General features: G+C 47.7%; 1 protein-coding gene across 1 annotated transcript; it reads left to right on the top strand.

Moving 5' to 3' along the window:
* The first annotated feature begins 7,761 nt into the window (after nt 1–7,761).
* On the top strand, nt 7,762–18,325 carry LOC139003724 (WD repeat-containing protein 7-like). The gene is given in 5 exon segments (XM_070405964.1): nt 7,762–7,904; nt 15,219–15,733; nt 15,736–16,618; nt 17,397–18,252; nt 18,254–18,325. Coding segments are annotated over 5 exon segments (2,469 nt in total).
* The last annotated feature ends 235 nt before the right edge of the window (nt 18,326–18,560 follow it).

Genomic DNA, 18,560 nt, shown 5'->3' with positions numbered 1-18,560 from the left:
AGCGCTGACCTATGAAACAGGAGATCACAGTTTGATTCCTGGTCAGGGCTCATGCCTGGGTTTCGGGCTCCATCCTCAGTGCGGGGTGTTCAGGAGGCAGCCAATCAATGGTTCTCATCATTAATGTTTCTATCTCTCCCTTCCTCTCCAAAATCAATAAAAAGATATTTAAAACAAAACGAAAAAAGCACACACAACTCTCCTTCCAGCTTAGTGGAGCAATAGAAATGCTCCTGAAGGAGGTGGACTCAGTGTGTGAAGCTCACAAGTAGCCACTTTTCCTCTGATTTGGTGGAGCCAGGGGGCCACTCAACCTGCAAGGGACTGAGGAGCGTCAGAGGGGACCCCTGGGAAGCCAGGAATACCAAGGATAAAGACGTGTCACTTATACACCATGATAATTGGGCTGGGTCTTCTACGTCAATGTCTTGGAGCCTCGGTTTCCTGGCCTGTTAAATGGGCGTTGCGATGCCTGCCACACCGGCAACTCTGGAAAATGAAACAGCAGTTCAAGGAATACTTTCCATTTCCAAATCCCCCGAGGGGCTCTAAGCTGCTGTGATTTCACAGCTTCCCAAGCAGGGGCAGAGAGGGTGGCAAGAGATGGTGTGGGTGGGCCACCAAGTCAGTCCTTGGGGGTGGTGAGGGGGCCCGAGTCAGTGTTGCCGGGCTCCCTTGACACCACATCCTCTGCTTCAAAGGGGCTGCAGGAAGCCCGAGAACTCATCCCAGTGCTTACCTGGCGGGGCAATGCCATGATCACGAAGAACTCATTCCTCACACCACCCGTAAGTGTTCAATAAATATTGTTAGATTCTGAATCAGTCCCGGAACCAAAATATAAATTTCCCATGAATTTAACTGCCGGAAGCCGGTCCATCTAACAAGCTTTGTGTGCTTTCCCCGCCAGCCTCTGTGTGCTGTGTCACAGGTGCCTGACACCTGGTTCACTTTCAGTCAACACTGAGGACCCCACCCAGCCGACACTCCCAGCACTGGGTAGGGAGTAAGGGTGGAGAGCTGCAAAGAAGGGCCCCGCAGACAAAATAGAGGGTGGAAGGGGAAGGTTGCACCATGGATGTCAAAGGAAAAAGCAGACCCAGCTCTGGAAACTCCTACTTGCTGTCCACCTTTGCTACAGCAGATGCTGATGTGAAGTCACCTCTGGCCTCCCAATCCCCGGTTCTCAGGCCGTGCCAGTCCTACTGTGCAGCACAGTCCTGCCTCTTCCTTCCTGGCTCCTGTTTTGCTCCCTCTGGGAGAACAAAGGGGGCCAACGGGAAGTTAGCTGGCCCAGAGTTAGGAGTGGGGAAGCAGATAGGACTGGATATTCGCCTTTTCCCAGAACTGTGCACATGATCTCAGCTGAGGCTTGGAGTACAGAAGCCAGACGGCAGGGCCCACATCCCTTGGTGGCAGGCAGGTCTCCACCATCCCTGTCCCGCTCCACACACCCAGGTGCTCCAGGGCTCCGGAAGGACAGGATGCAGAAGGAGGCTTGGCTCAGAGTTCATCGCCAGAGGGAAGTGCCTTCAAAACAGCAGCAGATGTTTCCTGGCGCAGCACTGCCATATTGGAACTGCACAGTGATGCTCCCACAGCCTCCATCCCTCAGCCCCCCTCCCTCTCTCCTGAAAGCCCTGACTGAGTCAGACATTGAGGTTCTTCCTTGGGCAGCTGACAGTGGCACAGGGTATATGGATGCTGTTCTTGCCAAGAGATTGCTCACGGAATCTCACCCTCTGTGGGAACTTCTTGTGGTTACTGGGTAGGAAGAAGCCTCTGTTCTCTGGTCTTGGACCCATGAGGCCTATGAGAGGCAGATGTAAATGATTCAATGCGAACCCAGTCGGTGTGGCTCAGTGGTTGAGCGTCTACCTATGAACCAGGAGATCACAGTTCAATTCCTGGTCAGGGCACATACCCAGGTTGCAGGCTCGAATCCCCAGTGGGGGTGTGTGCAAGAGACAGCCAATCAATGATTCTCTCTTCTCACTGACGTTTCTATCTCTCCCTCTCCCTTCCTCTCCGAAATCAATAAAAAAATATATTTAAAAAAATGAACTTTTTAAAAAAGGATTCAATGCCAGGATTTCTAGGTCTGTCTGACCTGGGCCCACCACCAGCTCACTGTGTGATTTGCCAAGCCACTTCAATCCGAGCCTTGGTTTTCTCCCTTCTTCATGGCAGTGTGGGCTAGATCAGCAATTTTCAATCAATGTGCTGCAAGAATTTTTTAAAACATGCAATACCTGTCTAGTCAGGGGCACTGACCTCTTTTCCCTTAGATTGCCAAATTAAAAAAAAGATAACAGCCAACACACCAATAACCATGAATGGATCAAAATTATACCTATTTTTTGTCAGCTTGCCAACAAATACGTTTTTGATGTACTGCAGAATTTTAGTAATTAGTTTACATGTGCCGTGAGATGAAAAAGGTCGAAAATCACGGAGCTAGCCGAAACCGGTTTGGCTCAGTGGATAGAGCGTCGGTCTGTGGACTGAAAGGTCCCAGGTTCGATTCCGGTCAAGGGCATGTACCTGGGTTGCGGGCACATCCCCAGTAGGAGATGTGCAGGAGGCAGCTGATCGATGTTTCTCTCTCATCGATGTTTCTGACTCTCCATCTCTCTCCCTTCCTCTCTGTAAAAAATCAATAAAATATATATTTTTTTTTTAAAAGAAAATCACTGGGCTAGATGATCTTAAGGTCTCCGGCACTGGCGTTTTACAGGCTTCCCATCACCCTCAAGCCCTGGGGACTGAGAACCTTTTTGGATTGAGGTGTGAGAGGCCTCCTTGGATTTCAGTTCCAATCCCATGTGTGTGTGTGAAGGGGTGGCCTGGGGTGGGAAGGACAGCCTATGGAAGCACCTGTGTCCTGAGTATCACCTTGTTCTGCACCTTTGCCTCAGCCTCCCAGGTGTGGTCCCGAGGGCTTCTGCACAGCCCAGAGCTGAGCCAGGAAGGTCTGGCCTTATCATTAACTTCCCTGCTGGTGGTCACTGACTGGTCTCTCTGTGCTCCACACGGACAGGAGGCAGAGGCACAGCAGGCTGGGTGGGGGTGGAGCAGCAGGTCAGCCACAGAGAGAAGGGAGCTGTGAAAGAAGGTGGCCTGTTCTGGTCCAGGCGCACACCCCCCCGCCCCCTCCCGCCCCCAGGCCTCCCGCCCCCAGGCCTGGTGCGGAGCAGCTCCCTGGAAACAGCTCCATCCAGGCTTCAGGCGGGTGGTGCTGAAGCCCTGTGCATCCCACGGTGAACTCACAGGCTCTGTGTGCACGAAACCACCAGCCACCAGCTTCCGGGAGAGCCCGCCTCTTCCCGGCAGGAATCCCCATCCGCTCCTCAGGTCAGCTGTTCACAGTGCTCTGGTCCCCAGGAGATAGTGGCGACTGTACTTTTCCTTATCTCACAAGTTTGCATATGGTGATAATAAAGACAGATAAGTACAAAGAAGATAAAACCAGCCATAACCTGTTCTCCAAGGATGCTAATAAATTGGAGTACTTCCTTCTAGCTTCCCCCCATGCAATTCTATACAGATAAAATGTATAATTATAATCAGAAGTAAGAATTACTTTACCTACTTATTTTCTATTTTCACTCATAACAGATAAGGACTTTCATTTAAACAATCATACTTCCCATTAATAAAATGAATAATTCCTTCATATCATCTCACACCACATCAAACCAAGTTCAATTTTCCCTAATTATCTAGAAAAAACGTGACTTTTTTTTTTAATATATTTTATTGATTTTTTTACAGAGAAGAAGGGAGAGGGATAGAGAGTTAGAAACATCGATGAGAGAGATCAATCAGCTGCCTCCTGCACGCCCCCCACTGGGGATGTGCCCGCAACCAGGGTACATGCCCTTGACCGGAATCGAATCCGGGACCCTTGAGTCCGCAGGCCGACGCTCTATCCACTGAGCCAAACCGGTTCGGCAAACGTGACTTTTTTTGTTTTTTTTTTTAATCCTCACCAGAGGATATTTCCCCATTGCTTTTCAGAGTGGAAGGGAGAGAGGGGGGAGAGAGGAGAGAGAGAGAGAGAGAGAGAGAGAGAGAGAGAGAGAGAGAGAGAGAGAGAGAGAAACATGGATGTGAGAGACACATTGACTGATTGCCTCCGGCATGATCCCCGACTAGGGGAGACCAGGGGATGGGGAGTGAACCCGCAACCCAGGCACGTGCTCTTGACTGGAAATGGAACCTTGGACCCTTCGGTGCTTGGGCTGCTACTCTAACCACTGGCCAGTGTGGGAAACCGCCTATTGTCTTCACTAGCAGAGAGGTGTGGACAAGGAACTACATCAGGCTGGTGACCCTTGAAGCCCTTGCAAAGGTCAGGGCGGTGCACCCATTGTTAGTCCAGACAATGGTAGCTGAAGCAACTTCCCCATTTATTATTATGTAAATCCTTGCTGATGGGCTAGTCTGCCTGTTGCCAGGGGTCGCCTGCCTAAGGGCTATGCTATGGGTGTATCCCAGATCAATAAAAGGTTGGTGCAGCCTGAGCACCAGGGGAAGTCCTTCCTCTTGAGTTGGACTTACCTGCCTGGCCCCCAATATTTCCAAATTATCTCTTGTCTCTTCTCTTTCATTTGTGTGCGGCTCCTCTTCCAGATCCTGAACCCTGAACCACGTGGGACATGGAGGGAAACATTTATCACAGGCCAGGGCTATACAACGTCATTTATAACCACTATATCCCATTGTGTGGATGTACTATCATTTATAATGCAAATCACAATATTTTGGTTATTTGGATAGTGTATATGCCTTGGTCTTATGATAAAGTTGTGATGACTATCCTTGTGCATGTATTTTTGTACTCCTGATGTATGGCCTGAAGATATGTTATATTTATAATGAAAATAGTTAGGTTTGAAGGGTATATACATCTTAAATGTGACCTGGTTAGACAAGAAAACAAAATACTGATATTGAGACTAAGAAAATCTGAGATTGGGGGTGCCCCACGACATGTACAATGTGGGAGGACTCTGGAGTCTGGGCACCTTTCAAGGGTGCCATGAAGCCCCAGGCTCTCTGCCTTCAGGCCAACCTTAGGAGAGCTGGAGGCTTGGGCTTCACCATCTTGGAGATCACCACTTCTTCAGGCCTCAGTTCCTTATTAGTGAACTCAGTGGTCCCTCCCAGCTCCGGGTCTAGCATGGGGTGGCATGGGGTTCACAGGAACTGTGGCTGGGGTACTATGGAGCTATGAACCCCGTCAATGAGCTTGTACTGGAAGACTCTGTCCACTCTGCCAAGCCTCAACGCCAGGGGACTCTGTGTATCATTCACCAAACTTTAATAAGTAACTAAGAGGAAGTGAAGGTGGTATATATAGAATGTTCCTTTATCAGCTCTGGCCTCTCAAGTAGATGCAAATCCATGTGGCATAGAATAAACTGGAGTAGTTATATAGATACAAATTTGGGATTCTCTGGACCTCAAGAAATTAGCAACTTATAGGACTCTTTAGGAACTTGGTCTTCTGAGGGAGTGATTCAAATATAATTGTCAGATTACTTTTTTTTTAAATATATTTTATTGATTTTTTACAGAGAGGAAGGGAGAGAGATAGAGAGTTAGAAACATCGATGAGAGAGAAACATCGATCAGCTGCCTCCTGCACATTTCCTACTGGGGATGTGTCCGCAACCCAGGTACATGCCCTTGACCGGAATCGAACCTGGGACCCTTCAGTCCGAAGGCCGACGCTCTATCCACTGAGCCAAACCGATTTCAGCGTCAGGTTACTTTTTTAATCTTTTGTGACATATATATTAACTAGAGGCCCAGTGCACAAAATTTGTGCATGGAGGGTGGGGTCCCCTCAGCCCAGCCTGCACCCTCTCCAATCTGGGACCCCTCGGGGGATGTCCGACTGCCGGTTTAAGCCCAATCCCCGGGACATCCCTCACACAATCCTGGACCACTGGCTCCTAATTGCTCAACTGCCTGCCTGCCTAATAGCCCCTAACTGCCCCCCTGCCAGCCTAATTGCCACCAACTGCCACCCCCCCCCCCCCCCCCGCTGGCTTGGTCACCTCTAACTGCCCCCCCCCCCCCCGCTGGCCTGGTCTCCCCCAACTGCCCCCCCGCCCCTGCTGGCCTGGCCACCCCTCACAGCCTGCTGTTCAGTCGTTTGGTCGTCCCTCACTAACCCCCCTGCTGGCCTGGTTGCAGGCAGCCATCTTTCTGAGGGCGTGAGGGTTAATTTGCATATTACCTCTTTATTATATAGGAGGCTGTGCGTACGTGTCTAGCAATATAGTTTCGAGTGTGTTTGCATGTTTGTGCTGTGTGCTTCCAGGAATGCTAATGTCAACCATCTCCTTTGTCACCCATTCCCTGGGACAGAATGATACTGCCAGTATTGACAGTATCAAGGACTGATGATTCCAAAGAACTATCCAGAAAGCTGTTATCAGTAAGCAGAATGAAGGACAACAGATTACCTGAGGGAGAGGAATGAGGAAAAGTCTAAGAAGAAAAGGAAGTAGTAGTATATTCGGGGCCCAGTGAAGAAAGTGACTCAGCTGGGAACTTTGGAGACTGGAGACAGGTTCAGAGAAGCAGCTGGGATTTCAGCACAGGAACAGACAGGCTTCACCAGAGCTCTTATGAGTCTACCCCAGACTTGGCTTCCCTGGTGCCACATACAAAAGTCCCACATCCTGCCCTGGCCGGTGTGGCTCAGTTGGTTGAGCATCGTTCCACGCACCAAAAAGTCACCAGTTTGATTCCTGGTCAGGGCACATGCCTGGGGTGCGGGTAGCAACCAATTGATGTTTCTCTCTCTCTCTCTCTCAAATCAATAAAAACATATCTATTTTTTAAAAATCCCACATCTTGCTGTACACCTGAAACTAGAACAATGAGTAACACCTATTACCCTGCTCAGTGGTCCCCTAAAGTCATCCTGCCTTCTCCCAGAACAGGGCTCCAGAGGGATTTAAGCTTCCAAAGGGAAGACAGACCTTGCTGGGATGGTTGACTGCAGAGTTTCTGCCATCCTGTACGTGTCTTGTCATGGGTCAGACTAGAGGGAAAGCTCTCCTGCATTTGGAAAGGGTGGTAAAAGAAGAGGCCAGTGGGATTGAAAAGGAAAATGTGGGGGCTTGCAACCTAGTTCAGGATCTGGTTAAAACTGGAGTCTTTCTTCCCCACTCTGACTGCCTTGGGCGGAGCTGCAGAGCCTAACCCCAGGGCCCCGCCACAGCTGACTTGGGTGGAGCTGCAGGAACCCTCAGGGGCCGCCACAGGAGGAGATGTGTAGATCAGAGCCTCCCCCCATTTCGGTGCAGGCTTTGGATCCGGAATTCCCCTGGACTAGCAGATCTGCGAAATAAAGGTTAAACTTTCCTCCCTCGGAGTGCTGGCTGGTGGTTCTCCCGTGCATTCTGCCACAACAGCATGTTTGGATGTCTTGGGCACGCTCTAGTAAGAAAGCTGTAGATACACATTAGGCTACTCTATTTTCTATGATCTTGACAACTCAAGTTCTTTAAGCCTCAGGTTCCTCATCCTTGAAGTGGGAAAAATCATATCCATCTCAGGGTTGTCATAGGTACAGAATGAAGCGATTTTGGGGTCTTTAGCACGGTGAAGGGCACCATGACTGTGCTTACTGAGTGCCTGTGCCTCCTTATTAGTGAACTCAGAACTCAGTGATCCCGCACCACTCAGTGGTGCCTCTCCCTCAGCAAACCTTACCTCTTCCTCAGGCAGATGAACAGGATGGATGATCCCCAAGACTTTTCCCGCTCTGAGCCTGGAGTCTGCACAGGTGCTTGGAAGGATGTGAGAAGTTCTCGGGGTGCCAGAAAAGGCCTCGGCCTGGCCCTGACCCAGCATACCCCACTCTTCCATAAACCTGTCAGGCAAGGAATATGGTCCTAGAAGCAGACCCATCGTCCTGGCAGGAAAGAGGAGTGAGAACCCAGTAACTGCCCTCAGGAGCTGCCTCTTCCCTGCCTGTCCTGCTCTGCCCCTATGACCACCCAGAGGAGCCCCTGTGCCGAGGAGCACAGAGGACAGGGACTCCCAGAAGCCATGGCTGTGCCTCACACCTACATTATGGTGGCGTCTCTCGTGGGCTGACACAGCCCCTGGCACACACAGAAGGAGCTCTGAAAAATGCCAATAGCCTGATGAGCAGCCAGACCTCACTTATTTTTTTTTTTATTGTTTTATTGCTTAAAGTATTACAAAGAGTATTACATATGTCTCCTTTTTTTCCCCCCGCCCTTGACAATCCCCCGGCCTCCCCTACCCCACAGACCTCACTTTTTAATGCTGAGCCAATGCTATCCTGACAACCAGACTGAGCTGGCCCCAGAGTGATGGCCATCCTCAGCGTGACTTATTGTGTAGAAGGGAAACCGAGCCCCGGGCACCAGGAGGGACATACCCAGATATCACGGCAAGAGGAGGGCTCACCTAGGCCCAGAGCCTCGTGCCCCAGAGACCCATCAGAGATGTCTAGGGTCCAAATAAGATGGGGCAACCGAGCTAGATCTCACTGAAGGACAAGGTGCGGGACCAGCTGCCCCCTCCAGACCTCTTTGGCTTTAAGGGAGCTTGGGTGGGGGGGGGAGGGGAGGGGGGCGCCTGGGGTGTGGTAAGAACAACAATAGACCGGAAGCAGAGTCTTGGGTTCTGGGCTCAGCCCCTCACTAATTTTAGGAGAGCCATTTAATTTGTATGTGTTATTGGGCATCTGTGACGGGGTCAGTACAACCTCCTCAGTATCGTTGTCATTTATGCAATAGAATACTAAGCTTTTGTGTAAAAGAATGAGAGAATAATCATAACTGCTAACCCCAAGTACTTACTATGGGCCAGACACTTCTGAGAATGCCAGATACCTTAACTCATTTTACCCTCACAATGACCTTATGGGATTAATATCGTCCCCCCCATTTTAAAGCTGAGAAAACTGAGGTACAGAGGTTACTTTGTCCAGATTCCCTCTCCCCTCCCCATCATGCGCATACATACATATGTTTGGAGAAAAATGTCTAGAAGCATAGACACCAAGCTGTTAATAGTAGTTAACTCTGGAGGAGAAGATTTTGGGATTTTGTGTTTTTGAGGAGAGGGGAAGAGAAGGGCTATTTCTTAAATTATTTTTTCTTTTTTATTGAATTTATTGGGGTGACATTGGTTAATAAAATTTTATAGGTTTCAGGTGTACAACGCTACAATGCATCATCTGTATATTGTATTGTGTGTTCACCACCCCAAGTCAAATCTCCTTCCATCACCATTTATCTTCCCTATACCCTCTTCTACCTCCCTCACCTTCATTCCCCTCAGGTAACCACCATGCTATTGTATAGGACTTTCACTTTTTCACTGTATAAATTCCTCTATTGATTAAAAAAAAATTTTTTTAACCATGAGCCTGTATCATTTTTGGACATTAAGAAAATGACTAAAAATGTCACAACCCGACTGTGACTTTCAGACCCGAACACCGAAGTGCATAAGCGGTGGGGTGGCCCGGATCCAAAGGCAGAGGGCACGCTCCGTTATCAGAAAGACTTTGGCTGCAGCTCATTCCTAGGAACAAGGAGAGGGAGGAGCCAGCCACTTCCAGGCAATTATAATTTCACCCCCTGACCCTCAGAAGACCCGTGAGCAGCTTGGGCAGGGTGTCTGTTACATCATGGGCCCAAGGGTCACTTGTGAGGCCTGAAAAACTGTGGGGTGAAAGCACTGGTTCTGAGAAGTCAGCTGTTTGCATGCTTTGGGTCTTTTTAATTAGTCATTTTCTTTATCTGATGACAAGCTGGTAGGGGACAGTCTTTGGCACCTCTCTTTAATTCTTGCGTGCTTACGTGCCTGCATCTTTGTTCTTGGCCATGTTTGTGGTTTCTATGGCACTGGGTTTTATTCTTGAATTGAGTCAATGACCCTCCCGTTTTCAGAGGAATTGAGTTGTTACTCATTTATGGCTATGATTTTGTAATCTGTGCTTTCTTCATCCCTCGGTTTGCCTTGGTTACTTCCTTCTTTTGCTCCCTTGCCTTGTGATTTCTGAGGAGGACTTTGGGTTTCCTGAGTCCTTTTAAATTAGGCCAGAGAGAACATTACCTCATGTTTCTAGTTTTTTACTTTTTAAAAAAATATATATTTTTATTGATTTCAGAGAGGAAGGGAGATGGGAAGAAAGATAGAAACATCAATGATGAGAGAGAATCATTGATCGGCTGCCTCCTGAACAGCCCCTACTGGGGATGGAGCCTGCAACTAGGCATGTACCCTTGACCCAAATGGAACCTTTCAGTCCACAGGCAGATGCTCTATCCACTGAGGCAAACCAGCTAGAGCTGTTTCTAGTTTTTTAAACTGATTTTTTACCGTAAGAAGTTCTAACAATATTTTTTATCATTTCTGGTAGTTTCTATGAACAATTAAGTTCTATTTTAACCTTGCTTTTGCAAAATGTGGATTTAAGTGTCTCCTCCCAGCCTTACTCAGCCTTTGGTAGTATATTGGTATCTAAAAAAAACCCTGTCAAATACTGACTCCCTAGTAGTTCTCACAATACTGTATCTGATGCCTGGTTTAATTAGACCTCATACCATTAGACGTGACCTCTTTCAGATCACTTCTCTTCATGCCCTGCTGGGGTCCAACCCCAGCGGGTCCAGGGGTCCCCAAAGATGTGGACGGAGTCGGCAAAGAAGAAATGACATGGAGGCTGTGTTCAGTTGATCAGCATAGCAAGGTTCTCCCGCTAGATTCTGTAGCCATGTTCTCTCACTAGGTTCTTCATCCAGCTTCTCCAGGTTCTCCTGCCATGTTCTGTCTAGGTTCTCCAGCCAAGTTCTGTAGCCAGGTTCTGTCCAGGATCTTTTGTCTCTAGGTTCTGTCTCTAGGTTCTTCAGCCAGGTTCTCTCGCTAGGATCTCTCGCTAGGTTCTGTCTCTAGGTTCTGTGTAGGATCTCCAGCCAATTCCTGTCTCTAGGTTCTGTCCAAGTCCTGTTGTCTTGTTACATCTGTATTTATACCAGTTGATTTTAATCCTGTCAATTTCTATTCCAAAGGTTAGGGTGTTTCTTTTTTTGTTGTTGTTGTTTTCTTTTTTTAAAAAATTTTTTTATTAAATCTTTATTGTTCAGATTACATTTGTTCCTCTTTTTTCCCCCCCATAACTTCCCTCCTCCCAGTTCCCGCCCCACCCTCCGCCCTCACTCCCCAACCACTGTCCTCATCCATAGGTGCACGATTTTTGTCCAGTCTCTTCCCCCATCCCCCATTCCCCTTTCCCCCCCAAGAATAGTCAGTCCATTCCCTTTCTATGTCCCTGATTCATTATAATCACCAGTTCATTCTGTACATCAGATTATTTATTCACTTGATTCTTAGATTCACTTGTTGATAGATGCATGTTTGTTGTTCACAATTTGTATCTTTACCTTTTTCTTCTTCTTCTTCTTAAAGGATACCTTTCAGCATATCATGTAATACTGGTTTGGTGGTGATGAACTCCTTTAGCTTTTCCTTGTCTGTGAAGCTCTTTATCTGACCTTCAATTCTGAATGATAGCTTTGCTGGATAAAGTAATCTTGGTTGTAGGTTCTTGGTATTCATCACTTTGAATATTTCTTGCCATTCCCTTCTGGCCTGCAAAGTTTCTGTTGAGAAATCAGCTGACAGTCGTATGGGTATTCCCTTGTAGGTAATTGAGTCTCTTTCTCTTGCTGCTTTTAAGATTCTCTCTTTGTCTTTTGCTCTTGGCATTTTAATGATGATGTGTCTTGGTGTGGTCCTCTTTGGATTCCTTTTGTTTGGGGTTCTCTGCGCTTCGTGTACCTGTAAGTCCATTTCTTTCACCAGGTGGGGGAAGTTTTCTGCCATTATTTCTTCAAATAGGTTTTCAATATCTTGCTGTCTCTCATCTTCTGGCACCCCTATAATTCTGATATTTGTACACTTGAAGCTGTCCCAGAGGCTCCTTACACTATCTTCGTATTTTCGGATTCTTTTTTCATTTTGCTCTTCCGGTTGGGTGTTTTTTGCTTCTTTGCATTTCAAATCTTTGACTTGATTCTTGTGCTCCTCTGGTCTGCTATTGGGTGTCTGTATAATACTCTTTATTTCAGTCCGTGTATGCTTAATTTCTAGTTGGTTCTTTATCATAGCATCGAGGGTCTCATTAGTTTTCGTGAGGCTCTCATCAAGTTTATTGGCTGCTTCTAGCACATTATTGCAAGCCCTCAAAATTGCGTTTTTAAGCTCTATATCCTCCATTTCTGTCATGTTTTTTTGTCTCTGCATTTTTTATGCTTTCTTGGTGCACCCCCTTGTGGTCTTTGTGCGCAGTCTTGTTCTCGTTGAGCCTTGATTGTTGTAGTTATACTAGAGGGATTTGACCACCAGGCCGACTGGCTGTGAGAATTAGCTGTGGGAAAACTTCTGTCCTCTGGAGAGGTGCTAATCTAGTCTTTGCCTGAGGCGATCCGGCAAATGGCTCTGTGCTGGGCTTGGGCGGGGTAGGATCAACAGGGCGGGCAGAGGGAGCAGTTATGGCTGCTCTCAGTCCCGTTCCCAGAGGCTCTGCTTCTCAGAACCCTGGCAACCGCTGCAAACCTCGGAGAGAAAGCTGCCCTCACGTTTCAACTGATGCCAGACAATCCCGCTTCTCTAGTTTGAGTCTGAGTCCCTAGAGACTTGCCCGGATCTGGAGCTCAGAGTCTGAGACTCCCTCTTGATCGAAAACGACAACTGCGCCCTCAGCCACCAGCCCGCTTTGCGCACGCACCTCGGTACCTTTATATTTTCCACACTGCGCCTCCTCTGAGCTTCAGTATGCTGTTCTCTTTCCTTCTAGTTGAAGAGTCTCTCCTCGGCCAGCTTTCTTGTGGTTCTGGGTGATGTCTGCTACATCTTTTAGTTGTATTTTTGAAGTGGTTGTTTGTGGCAGCAATCTCAGGTGTTTACCTATGCCGCCATCTTGGTCTCCTCCTAGGGTGTTTCTTATCTCCATTCCAGGGAGTAAAGATTATGTAGCTTAAGCGTGATTGTTTGTAGTTAAAGTGATTAACTACCTGCCTGGCACTTAGTTAAGGGGTTTTATTCCCTCCCTAACTTCAGAGAAAAATCCCTACCTGGGGAAACAACCTTTCTCGGAGAGGTGACCTTGGTTAAAACACATAGCGCCAAGAAGGGGAGCAAACATATTAAGAACAGTATGCCATATACACCAGATCCCTTGAAGCATATGCTGTGCAGATGTTTCTTCCCTGCAGCGACTGTGTCAAGCAGCAAGGATGTACCGGCTCCCGGCAATGCCCCACCCACTGTTTTTAATTATTGCTTCTACAGCTGACCACCTCTCTTGATGAATCCTTTTGAAGCTTCCATTTCTTTTAAAAATATATATATTTTATTGATTTTTTACAAAGAGGAAGGTAGAGGGATAGAGAGTCAGAAACATCGATGAGAGAGAAACATCAATCAGCTGCCTCCTGCACACCTCCTACTGGGGATGTGCTCACAACCAAGGTACATGCCCTTGACCGGAATCGAACCTGGGACCCTTTAGTCCGCAGGCTGACGCTCTATCCACTGAGCCAAATCAGTTAGGGCGCATATTCATTCTTTTTAATGCTAACATTATTCCACACATGGATGTACTGCATATCACCATATATCTTTTATCATTCTTCTCTTAGTCGGCATTTAGGTTTCTTCTAATATGTTACTATTTTAAATACAATTAATTTCCTTGTATACATATCTTTCCACATAAATGCATAAAATATTTCTGTAGGATTCTTAGAAGTAGTGTTTCCATCCAGAAAGATATTGCCACAATTTTTAAGCATCACCCATATGCTCCCTTAGGGAGGCAAACATATTTTCGTCTTTTCTTTCAGGGTAAATACTGTCTAATCAATTGGATATCTGTAACTCTTCAGCATTTCTCCCATTGTTTCTTCCTTCTTTGAGTTCCTTTTAATCACCTTTCCCTTTTGGTGATTTTTTTTTTAACTAACCTTCACCTATTCCAATGAATCACTTATAGAAATAGATAAGATAGACATGGAGGTCATATTTGATTGAAGGTGCTGACTTGGAGGAAAGAGATGATAAACTTGAACCTTGATGGTTGTAATGTTACATAAAGTAAAATAGCACATACAGAAGGCAATCCATCAATGTTCCTCTGTCACATTGATATTTCTCTCTCTCCCTTCTCTCTAAAATCAATAAAATAAACAGAATAACATGTTAGAGGTTGTTCCAGTTTTCTATTGCTGCACAAAAACCAACCCACACTTAGTGCGTTAAAACAGAAACATTGATCCCTAGGAGGTTTGGCTCAGTGGATAGAGCATCAGTATGGGGACTAAAGGGTCTTAGGTTTAATTCTGGTCAAGGGCATGTACCTCAGTTGCAGGCTCAATCCCTGGTCTGGGTCAGGGCAAACAACCAATTGATGTCTCACTCATATTGATCTTTCTCTCTCTATTTTCTCCCTTCCACTCTCTCTGAAAATCAATGGAGAAAATATCATCTGGTGAGGATTAACAGTAAAAACAAAAATAAAACAGAAACATTAAAATTTTAGAAATTTTCTTTTGATACAATCAGCCTTAATAATAATTTTGATTTAACAACAATCACTGTAACACATCAGCTTTGAACGTTTCTGTGCTGCTGCCAGTCCTTGCATATACTGGGTGGGCAAAAGTAGGTTTACAGCTGTCAGTATGTGAAACAGAGTTGATTCTTGTATTTATTAATGATTGTATTATTTATTTGTAGTACAACTGTAAACCTACTTTTGCCCACCCCTGTAAGTAATTATAACTTTAAAATATTCCTATTTTTAAGATTATGAAAGTAATATATGCTTGTTATAAACAAAAATCACAAACCTGCAACCCAGATATGTGCCCTGTCTGGGAATATGCCCTGATCAGGAATCAAATGGTGACCTCCTGGTTCATAGGTCAATGCTCAACCACTGAGTCACACTAGGCTGGGCAATCTTAACCACTTTAAATGTTTAGTAAATCTTTTTAGTTTTTCCATAAAGACTTTTGTTTGGATTTGTTTTTTTTTTTAAAGTATTTGTTTTGATCTCTTCAGGGCAAATGGCTGCCCAGGTCCCAGGCTAAGGCCTGACTCAGCACCACACTCGCTGCCACTTCTCCTGGGTCCCCCTCTCCCCCCAGATTCCACAATTCCGCACCTTCTCCCACGCTCCAGCCACGAGGAAATTTGCCTAAATATTCTCATAACTCCCTGATGGTCCAAGCAATAAAGACAAACCTCACAGACCCGGACATACATGTGCTTTTCTTTGATGTGGAAGCACTGATTATTCAACTCCTGACTGAAGAAGCCTCTAGGCCGAACACCACGCTTATTTCCCCTGAGAATTTGCAGAAAGCATCTGGCAGGGCAGACAAAGGAGGCTCTTTTCTAACTGGAAAACGAGCAGTGGTTCTCTTCCAACAAGTGAAAGAAACCATCAAAGAGAACATAAAGGAGCACCTCCTTGACGAGGAAGAGGAGGACGAGGAGACCATGAGGCAGAGAAGGGAGGAGAGCGATCCTGAATATCTGGCCAGCAAATCGAAGCCACTGACCCTGTTAGAATATAATTTGACTATGGACACTGCAAAGTTGTTCATGTCCTGCCTTCATGCCTGGGGCTTGAACGAAGTTCTGGACAAAGTTTGTCTCCATGCCTTGGAATGCTGAAGCCCCACTGTCCAGTGTCGTTTGGCCTCTTATCGAGAGGAGGTCATATGTCACTGATGCTTCCTGGTTATAATCGGGCTGCCTGTGCACTGTCACACAGGAAAGCGGAAGGAGAAAGGAAGCTTCTAGCAACGGAGGGAGTAAGAAAGGGCACGTACGGAATGTCTCGAGCCGTCACCGCACAGCATCTCCTGTCAGTCACCTCTTTGGCAAATACCTTGATGAATATGACCAATGCAACTTTTATTGGTGATCATATGAAGAAGGCCCCTACCAGGCCACCTAGACCAAGCACCCCAGACCTTTCTAAGGCCCGAGGTTCCCCTCCAACTTCCAGAAATATTGTGCAAGGACAGATTAAACAAGGCTGGAGTCAGCTGGCTGCGATGCATTGTGTGATGCTGCCAGATCTGCTGGGACTGGACAAGTTTCGGCCTCCATTTCTAGAGATGCTCTCTCGGAGATGGCAGGATCGATGCTTGGAGGTCAGAGAAGCCGAGCAGGCCCTGCTTCTGGCCGAGCTGCGAAGGATTGAGCAGGCGGGCCGGAAGGAAGCCATCAATGCCTGGGCTCCGTATTTACCTCAGTACATGGACCACGTCATGTCACCTGGGGTCTCAGAGGAAGCCATGCAGACCATCACCACTGCTCCTGACACCGCCTCGGGGCCTGAAGCCAAAGTCCAGGAGGAAGAGCATGACCTTGCAGAAGATGACATCACAACTGGAGTCATAGGAGCGGAATTTGGTGCTGAAATTGAACCTCCTAAACTGTTGACCAGACCTCGAAGCTCTAGTCAGATTCCTGAGGGATTTGGTTTGACTACTGGTGGATCCAACTACTCACTGGCCAGACATACTTGCAAGGCACTGACTGCTGGGGTCCAACCCCAGCAGGTCCAGGGGTCCCCAAAGGTGTGGACAGAGTCGGCGAAGAAGGAATGACACGGAGACAGCCTTCAGTTGATCAGCAGCCTAGTCAGGACCTCTAGCCAGGATCTCCAGCCAAGTTCTGTGTCCATGTTCTCCTGCTAGGTTCTCCAGCCAGGCTCTGTCCAGGTTCTCCAACCAGGTTCGGTCACCAGGTTCTCTAGCCAAGTTCTCCAGCCAGGTTCTATCCAAGTTCTCCTGCCATGTTCTGTCTAGGTTCTCTAGCCAAGTTCTGTAGCCAGGTTCTGTCCAGGATCTTTTGCCATGTTCTCTCCCTAGGTTCTCTCTCTAGGTTCTGTGTCTAGGTTCTGTCTCTAGGTTTTGTCTCCTGTTGTCTTGTTACATCTGTATTTATACCAGTTGATTTTAATCCTGTCAATTTCTATTCCAAAGGTTAGGGCGTTGTTTCCTATCTCCATTCCAGGGAGTAAAGATTATGTAGCTTAAGTGTGATTGTTCTCAGTTAAAGTGATTAACTACCCGCCTGGCACTTAGTTAAGGGGTTTTATTCCCTCCCTAACTTCAGGGAAAAATCCCTACCTGGGGAAACAACCTTTCTCAGAGAGGTGACCTTGGTTAAAACACATAGTGCTAAGGGGAGCAAACATATTAAGAACAGTATGCCATATTCGCCAGGTCCCTTGAAACATATGCTGTGCAGATGTTTCTTTCCTGCAGCGACTGTGCCAAGCAGCAAGAATGGACTGGCTCCCGGCAACTGACGTTTCTTCTGCTCCAGCCCCCGAGCCCCAAGCTTCCTCCACACAGTACCAGTCAGAGAACAGCCATCGATCTGATTGGACGTGGGTTCACCGTGTGGGAGCCTTACATGGATGTGTCTGCCGTCCTCATGGGACTGCTGGAATTCTGCGCTGACGCCAAGAAGCAGCTCGCCAACATCTCAATGGGGCTGCCTCTAAGTCCAGCAGCTGACTCCGCCCGCTTGGCCAGGCATGCCCTCTCCCTCATTGTCACTGCCAGACCACCCGCCTTCCTCACCACCATAGCCAAAGAGGTCCACAGACACACTGCTCCGGCCGAGAACACCCAGTCGCCGCAGAATATACACACGACCGCTCTCGCAGGAGCTAAAGGGGAAATTCTGAGAGTCATTGAAATTCTCATTGAAAAGATGCCCACTGATGTTGCGGATCTTCTTGTGGAGGTTATGGACATCATTACGTACTGCCTCGAAGGATCTCTAGTTAAAAAGAAAGGTCTTCAGGAGTGTTTCCCAGCCACCTGCAGGTTCTACATGGTCAGCTATTATGAGCGGAGTCACAGGATAGCAGTGGGAGCTCGCAATGGTTCGGTGGCCCTGTACGACATCCAGACTGGAAAATGTCACACAATCCACGGACACAAGGGCCCGATCACTGCAGTGGCCTTCGCTCCTGATGGGTGCTATCTTGCCACCTACTCGAATACTGACAGCCACATTTCCTTCTGGCAGATGAACACCTCGCTGCTAGGAAGCATCGGCATGCTGAACTCGGCACCCCAGCTGCGCTGTATTAAAACCTACCAGGTGCCCCCTGTGCAACCGGCCTCCCCCGGCCCCCACAACGCCCTACCTACGACTAGCCCGGCTCATCTGGACGTCCAACCGCAACATCATCCTGATGGCCCACGACAGGAAGGTCTGAGGCTGGCGCTGCCCGTGCCTGCTCTCTCGTGCGCAGTTCTCTAAGCCCAGATCCCTCTGTCCTTATGCTGGGTCCCTCCTCAGTGCTGCCCACCCAGGGGCATCGGGGGCGCGGCCTGGTCTGTGTCACCTCTGCATGGTCTGGGACATTCGCCTGCTCAGGCACCTATTGATTCAGAGGCATGCACACGCCCCTCTGCAGGATGTGGCCTCCGTCACAGGTCAAGTCTCCCTGC

Source organism: Myotis yumanensis, unplaced genomic scaffold (assembly GCF_028538775.1).
Source record: "Myotis yumanensis isolate MYYU_CA2020_CCGP unplaced genomic scaffold, mMyoYum1.0.hap1 SCAF_1, whole genome shotgun sequence".
Lineage (NCBI taxonomy): Eukaryota > Metazoa > Chordata > Mammalia > Chiroptera > Vespertilionidae > Myotis > Myotis yumanensis.
The sequence above is the reverse complement of the archived record's forward strand: the minus strand, read 5'-3'. Positions and strand labels throughout refer to the sequence as shown.